Here is an 8,494-nt window from a genome sequence, read left to right on the forward strand (position 1 = left end):
CCATGAATCATTAGTATGACCATTTCAACTTGATTATTCTTACTGTATTATTAATATTACTATAACTACCTCACATAGCAATTCAAAGTGACTGAAAATGCTGCATAGCAAAAATAGCAGCTACAGCACTGTCTCGAAGACTGTATAGCCAAAACAACATTTGATGAAGCATTGTGGCAGCTACTAACAATAACATGCTTGTATCGCTATTTAGTGCTTAACCCAGTGATTGCTACATTTTGTGAAATGGGTGCTATATGACTTTTTTTATAAGCTATGGCTAATGACCAGCTACTACCAGTACCTTGCCTTTTAATGCTTAACCAGGCCCGGCGTAGCTAAGAGGTTCCTGAGGGTTTCTATGAACCCCCCATTAACAAGCAAACTCCCCACCCTACCCCATTTTTATCTTACTTCTATTCTTGGGTTGTCATGAAGCATAAATGCTTTAATATGGCCCACTCTACTTCAGGTCACAATACTCCTACGGGGTGGCGTAAATTTTGCTGGGTACTGTACCTATCCAGTCCGTGGGCTAGGTCTAAATTTAATGTATTTCATGGTATATGCATCGTTCACGGTTGAATATGACCCAGAATCTCCTCGAAAATCACCAGCAAAGATCGTATTTCAGAAAGTGTGCTTGGAAATAGGTGTGCTTGGAAGAATGTGTGCTTCGAAAAATATATCAGACCGAAAATGCACGTACTAGCTACAGCAAAACCAAAGATTATTGCTATATATTATGATGGGTGCTATATTATTAATATAATATATTAATGCTAGGACCAATCCTGTGCTTTAGTAAAGAGCCCGGGCCAGACCAAAAAATGATAATCTGCTGGCCAGGCTAGGCTAAGGCCAAAGCTAGGCCTACTAGGCTATAGGCCTAGGCTTAGAGAGGGTCTAGGGCCTAGGCCAGGCCCAGCAGCAGCAGTAGGCATGGATGAGCTTCAGTGATAATTGAGTCAAAGGTAACTGATAATGGAAATATAATTAAACAAGCAACGATAAATTTACAAATACATCAAATATTTATAGTTCAACATAGCATATCAAGTATAATTAAAACATCAATTTAATCTGTTCACGCCCTACCTTCCGCCATCTTGGATTCAGGAGTACAGCCAATCACTAGACCAAATAAACAACATGGCTTTCAAAAACAGGAACAAAATAATAGTATAGTGTATACCGAGCCGAGATAACACTCCGGGGACTTCAAATTTTGAATGAGTGGTTTCGATCGGGCTAGTAGTCTTTAGAATTTAGAGTGTACAGCATACCTGCCAACCCTACCGATTTAGGCGGTAGGCTACCGATTTTCTCACTTTTCTACCGCCTACCGAATTACCAGGCTGTTCCTACCTATTTTTAAAAATGGAAAATCAACATTACAACGATTGAATAATATCTGGGGCTGTCTCTTATACACATCTAGATGTGTATAAGAGACAGCTCTAATATAGTAAAATTCATCATAATCACATCTTGTTTCAAAATGACTCAGCGCCAACAAATCATGAACTTTTATGACCGATTTTCGGTAACCAGATCTAATATATGTGATGTACCATAGTAAAGTAACTTTGAAACATTATCTTTGATGTATTTACTTTACCACTTTAAACCATGGTTCCAAATCCACCTCAGTCCCACCATGTTTGGGGCTGAGGTGCGAAAATTTGAGAAAACAACCTCAGATGGTCGCAATGACACTCTATATAGGCCTATTAAAGTAAAATTCATCATCATCATCACATCACCATTAGTCAAAATGAAGCGCCAACAAATTTCTTATGATCTTTTATCTAGGATTTTGGCAGTCATAGAGATCTAATTAATCTGTGTGATGTAGGGCCTACCATAGAAAATAAAACTTTAAAACATTGTCTTTTTTTATGTACTTACTTAATACTGTCCGTAAGTCCACACACACACCCATCTCAGTCCAACATGGTTGGGGCTGAGGCGCGAAAATTTGGGTTAAATTGTACCTCTAGAAGTGAGGCCAGAAATGACACTCATATAGAAAAAAAATTCATTATCATCGCATCACCATTATAGTCAAAATGAAGTGCCAACAAATTTATCATGATCTTTTATTAGGGATTTTCGGTAATCATAGAAATTTAAATAATCTCGTGAGAGCAAACTGGGCGTCGCTTAACATGTTTTCAAAGTGGTCCAGGGTTGGGGATGGGGATCCAAAGTTATGACAATTTAGGGGTTTCAACTTATTTAATCGATTTTGAGATGGATAAATCTACTAATATGTAGAAAATATACGGTATATAATTGTTTTTCTCCCAGACGAATTCTGTTTCTCTTTCTCCCCGACGGCCCTGACCTCCCCTTCACCCACTGGTTCCATCCCTGAGAGGGTAATCACAAGCAGTGTAAAATGGAGACAATCATGGCTAAAAGTACTATGTGTCCATAATTATTTATTTAGGCCTAAGTGTAGTATAAAATACACAAGCTCTAAACGAATACGAATAAAAAACATAAGGCAAGTGGTCTCAAAAAGTGAATTGTTTGAGTCCAAGAAGAAGAACTGAATATACACCTCTGTCCGAAATTTAATTGACCTAAACTATTGAAATTATAGGTAATATAGGATCAGAGGAGACTCTACGATTTTCTCCAATGGGTGAGGGGAAAAGGGTGGGATTGCTGTCCGAAATTTTTGGACAGGGTTGTTGAAAATGTAGTTACCATCGCCAAAGAACGCCAAAGAGTCATTAAAGCGAACATTAGACAATTTAAAATCTAACAATTAATGAATGTTAAATAATTTTGTTAGGAGACATTGCGCAAAAAAAGGTCATTGGCCTACATCTAGATCGTTGACATGACTTTATTCAAACCTCTTTGTAACTGACTTTTTCAATACGCATTTAAATTTGTATATAATATAGAATTTCTCCATTTTGTGATATCTGATACAGCGAATGAGTCTCTCGAGTTGTCAGATCGGATAACACCAATGTTCCCTTAATTTCATGTCTTATTCTATATTCTTTGGTTTTGGCGGATTGTTATAACCGACCTTGGACTTTAAAAGTAAGCGATAGCATAACAGAAGAGAGGGTAAATACAGTGAGAGGGATTTCCTTTCGTTCTACAATAGCATAGGATAAGCCTCTCTTGTCTCAATGTGCTTAACTGCAATGATCATGCTAAACTAATACGTTAGGTAAAAACTACGACTTCTTCCTTAGGAAGCTTCGGCATTTAAAATTTAATTTAGAGTTTAATTTGGCCCGCTAAAATGCACAATATAGTCAAAAATATATTTGAAAGAGATTCAACGTTATAATCATTTTCAACGAAGTAAAGATGAAAATGCAACCGTTGGGTCATGTGCAACTTTTCGGGAAAACAAACATAGAGATATTATCAAAGAGCAGGCTACAAAGCCATAAATAACATAGGCCCTGGTTCTTAATAGGTGGCCAGCATGGTACAATTTAATTTGGCCCGCCAGACTACACAAAATAGTCAAAAAATATTTGAAACAGATTCAACGTTATAATCATTCGAGTGAGTCATGTGCAACTTTACGGCAAAACAGCATGGCGATAATATCGATAAAGAGCAGGCTTTAATAAGCCATAAATAACATAATAGGCCTATGCCTACACACCGACTTTATGTATGCAAACCTTTGCCTCTGTTCTGTTAACTGTTTAGTGTTTGCACTTAATTTTACATAGGTCTATTTGATAAAAACTTGGTGTACCAAGAACAGTGCTCATAAAAATGACATCACGTACGCGGAAAATAGTTACTAAACGTAAATGATAGCCGAGAATATCTAAAATGTTATTTTCGGGCGTCTAGAACACAAAAGTTTAGCGGAGGCATGCCCCGACTCCCTAGAATAGTGTTGTCTCGATCGGCCCAACTTTCGCCAACCCCCCCCCCACCCCACTATTTTAACTTTAATGTTGATCTATCGTTCTGACTTCTCGACTTTTGACTTTGTATGTGTGGCGTTGCACTTGACTTTAGCATTTTCAATTCAATTCAGGAGATTGCGGTACTTTATCTCAATTCTCTGGATTTAAATGAGTGGTGTAGCGGATGTTCCAGTCGCAGGGGAGCACAAGATATAATGAACATAGGGCATTTACGACAAATTCAGAGATCTTTAAACGACACTATTGTGAAACCTCCTTGGCTTTTTGTAGAATAAATTTTCACATAAATTGTCGCATTGAAAATTTCGAGTAGGTCTACATTACTTCGTTGTATTGTCCTTTCATTTAATGTTTACGTGTGTGTGGGCGTGGGTGTAAGTGGGGGAGGGGAAGCGTGTATTAATGTACCGTAATTCTAATCAAAACTCACGCACATATCATGGCTACCCTCAACACCGTTTTCTCCATAGCTAATGAATTTGTTGTAATTAGATAATGAATAATATTGATGACAAATCCTTATCAATCTCCGTGATATTAACTCTAAAAAATATCTGAAATAAATAAAAGCTGTTGCTGTCTCGACTCATTGACTGATCACATTCGGCCACAATATGTGAGTGACAATGAAGTAATAATGCTCTTCCATTTTGTAATGATCGTTTTCTGTAATTAATCTGAGATGGTAAGATATCTATTTAGACTGCGTTTGCGAGCTGACGACTGCGCTCCTGATTCAATCATCAAGGTGATGGTCCAATCATGTAAATTGGCTGTCGGTAGATCAGTCAGGACAGACGCCAGGGGGTTCACGCGCATATACATCTTACTCCTCCATATTATGACGAGGAGATGAAATTGGGAATTGTGTGAAAACACTGACTTGCTTGTGCACAAGTATATAATAGATTGTCAATATAACAGAGAAAGCTTGACATTTTAATAATGAAAATGTGGTGCATTAGTGTTTAGTGATCATGGATCGTCCCGTTATATCATGTTTGGCCAGTAACCATGGGTTATTTAAGGGGATATTCTAAGAGAGCCAGATGCAAGGGGAGGGGGAGGGGTGCATAAGCGCCCTGTTGGGATTCAGGAAAAGAGCTCTTTTTGGGCCAGGAATTCGGCATGTAATTATAAATTTCACCATCATTTAATACAAGGTTGGAGTGTTTTTGTTTAGTGGGGTGTAGGCGTCACTAGGAGAGCGAAAGGAGATTCAGCCAAACCGTAAATTCAGACGCGTAGGCAGGATTTTCGATGGAGGTGTATTTTGCGAACGAAATGACTTTCGGCTAGGGTTGGTCGGAACCGGGGGAGGGGGGCGGAAACTCAGACGAATTAGCATTTTGAGCTCCTTATAAATGGATTTCTATTCTATTTAAATTTGTACTCATTTTTCTGTTGTTAGAGCCCTAAAGTTTTAACTTTTATATCCCTTTACATCTGTAGGCCTACTGGTAACACTTAATTGTTCATAATGGATCCATCTACAATCACTGGAGCTGATAATTTCCAACAAATGTCGCACCACAGTTATTAAAAATCAACGGCTTGAAGAGCAGAAAAATAATATGCAATGTATACTGTAACAAGTTTTTACGGAATTAAGACGTTATAAAAAAAATTTACTTTTGAAATTTGGGGTTTGTAGGCGAAGCCCCCGGATGCTCCGACAAAGTTGCATTTTGAAAGCCTTATATACTTAGGACTTCTGAAACCCATAATTTGTGAATATTCTATTTAAATTTTCATTCATTTGGGTGTTGCGGGGACCTGAAGAAAAAACGTTTTTGTCCTTTACATATCTGTAGGCCTACAGATAACATTGTCCATAATGGATCAATCTGCAATCGCTGTAGCTGATAATTTCCAACAAATTTCGTACCACAGTTATTAAAAATCAACGGCTAGAAGAGCTGGCAAAAGTACATTTCACGATAATTAGGAACGATTTTAGTGAAATAATAGGTTATAAAAAGTGGAATTTGATGGTCCACTCCAGGAGCAGGAACCTGGAGAGGGGGTTTGGGGGAAGTAGAATCTGCATGACCTTATATTATAATTAATTATAATTAATTCCTTAAACCCATGCGTGAATATTCTATCTAAATTTTCATTAATTTGTGTTTTTGGGAACCTGAAAAAGTACCGTTACACCGTTTTATGTCCTTTACATTCATAGGCCTATAAATAATATTGTTCATAGGCCTATATGGATCAGTTTGTAATCATTCCAACAAATCATTCCAGCAAATTTCATACCAAAGTTATTAAAAATTAACAGTTAGAAGAGCTGGCAAATATAAAATGAAATGCATATTATAACGTTTAGCAATAATTAGGAGCAATTTTGTGAAATAATAGGTTGAAAAAAGTGGACCTTTTGGAATCTGGGAGGTGCGTCGCACCCTCTGCCTGCGTAAAGCCCCCTGGTTAAGAGAGCGTGGGAATGACAAACCTAAAACTTGCAAATGACTAAGCATGTCACACTCCGGCCTCACCTTATCACTTGTCGTGTGGAGGATTACGCGCGGGTGCAGCCTACCTGAAGGCGTGCCTGTTGTCATATGATTGATCTACACCGTGATATAAAACAGTCAATATGAGAACCACAATCTGACAGCATACCTATAATATTGTATTTATTTAATCATTATTAAATATTCTGAATTTTCTTCTACCATTAGAGCAGAACAATAGCTACCATGAAGCGCCTATTTACGGCTGCTAGATAGTCACGGGCCATACCCATATGCAATTCAGCATAATCAAGCTTAAGTTATTGGATATTCTTCTACTTTTACCCTATTGTCATATGATTGATCTACACCGTGATATAAAACAGTCAATATGAGAACCACAGTTTGACAACATACCTATAATATTGTATTTATTTAATCATTATTAAATATTCTGAATTTTCTTCTACCATTGGAGCAGAACAATAGCAACCATGAAGCGCCTATTTACGGCTGCTAGATAGTCACGGGCCATACCCATATGCCTGTCTCTTATACACATCTAGATGTGTATAAGAGACAGCTCACGCACATATCATGGCTACCCTCAACACCGTTTTCTCCATAGCTAATGAATTTGTTGTAATTAGATAATGAATAATATTGATGATTATTATTATTATTATTATTATTATTATTATTATTATTGTTGTTGTTATTGTTCTGTGGGAGAACAGTAGATATGCTACTGAACTGGTTTTCCCAGTATAAAGAACAAAGAATAAAGAAATAATAACAATAATGAAGATGATGTGATGATAATGGTGAAGATGATGATGATGATGAACATCAGGATGGTCATAACGATGATTATGAAGCTGATGATGATGAATACCATGATGGTGATAATGGCCCTGTTCTGATTGGTCAGTTGTTAAGTTTGACTGACACTCTGGAAAGCACCTCTCTTGAATAAGCACCCGCATTTATAAAGTTATTGGTCGTGGTGCTTAATTGGTCAGTTACGATAGGCTTACTTACTCATATGTTTTCGTGATTCGCATTGCCTCTATGTTTGGTATGAAATATGACGTCAATGAGGATGATGATGACGATTATTATTATTATTATTATTATTATTATTATTATTATTGTTATTGTTACTGTTATTATTATTATCATTATTATTATTATTATTATTATTATTATTATTATTATTATTATTATTATTATTATTATTATTATTGTTGTTGTTGTTCTGTGGGAGAACAGTAGATATGCTACTGAACAGGTTTTCCCAGTATAAAGAATAAAGAATAAAGAAATAAAAACAATAATGAAGATGATGTGATGATAATGGTGAAGATGATGATGATGATGAACATAATGATTATAACGATGATTATGAAGCTGATGATGATTAATACCATGATGCTGATAATGGTGATAATGATGAATATGTTAACTAGAATGGTAAAAATAATTAGATGGCTTATTGTTATAAAAGTGGACTCAATTTTTCTTTGTCAATCAAACTAAATATTTATTAAATATTTCATTATACAACAATTCAAACACAAAACAACGATGTTTATATATATATATATATATAAACATATATACAACATATCAATATTATATAATATATACATGTATATAATACGTATGTATATAATTTATATATACTATATAATATTTTTTTAGCATTAACCACAAGATAGTTTATCTCCTTTAATATGTAATAATTTCACGGGAAACGAACAAACGCAATGCTTTGTTCAGGAAACAGATACTACTTCTCTCGAAATACAAATTTATCATCGAAACTCAAAAACCGAAATGGCGACTGTTACTAGATACATTCTTGTTAACTTGTGCGCAGTTATTCATACACGTATCTGCTAACAGGCAGCAACTAGGTGCAGATAATATTCGAACATGTGCCGGTAAATACAGTATAGGTGTACATAAAAATATATAAATTATATGTATATACAATATATATTACCTATCTGAATACAAATTATCAACACAATTCACACATACAAAAGTAATAAGTATGTCAAAATATAATGAATATCAAGAAATTGTATATAACGTCAGATT

General features: G+C 35.8%; 1 protein-coding gene across 2 annotated transcripts in view; it reads right to left on the reverse strand.

Moving 5' to 3' along the window:
* LOC117104350 (rabankyrin-5-like) overlaps positions 1–1,241 on the reverse strand; it is a 37,075-nt gene extending 35,834 nt beyond the window's left edge. The window contains exon 1 of one of the 2 annotated variants that reach the window (XM_033245173.1): positions 1,099–1,241. In XM_033245173.1, coding sequence (XP_033101064.1) covers positions 1,099–1,108 — 10 coding nt within the window. In that variant the 5' untranslated portion in view covers positions 1,109–1,241. The remainder of the gene's footprint in view (positions 1–1,098) is intronic. The other variant, XM_033245172.1, reaches the window with a different exon arrangement.
* Positions 1,242–8,494: the final 7,253 nt, after the last annotated feature.

The sequence above is a fragment of the Anneissia japonica genome, unplaced genomic scaffold (assembly GCF_011630105.1).
Source record: "Anneissia japonica isolate Jap-2015-1 unplaced genomic scaffold, ASM1163010v1 scaffold4536_len1192065_cov207, whole genome shotgun sequence".
Lineage (NCBI taxonomy): Eukaryota > Metazoa > Echinodermata > Crinoidea > Comatulida > Comatulidae > Anneissia > Anneissia japonica.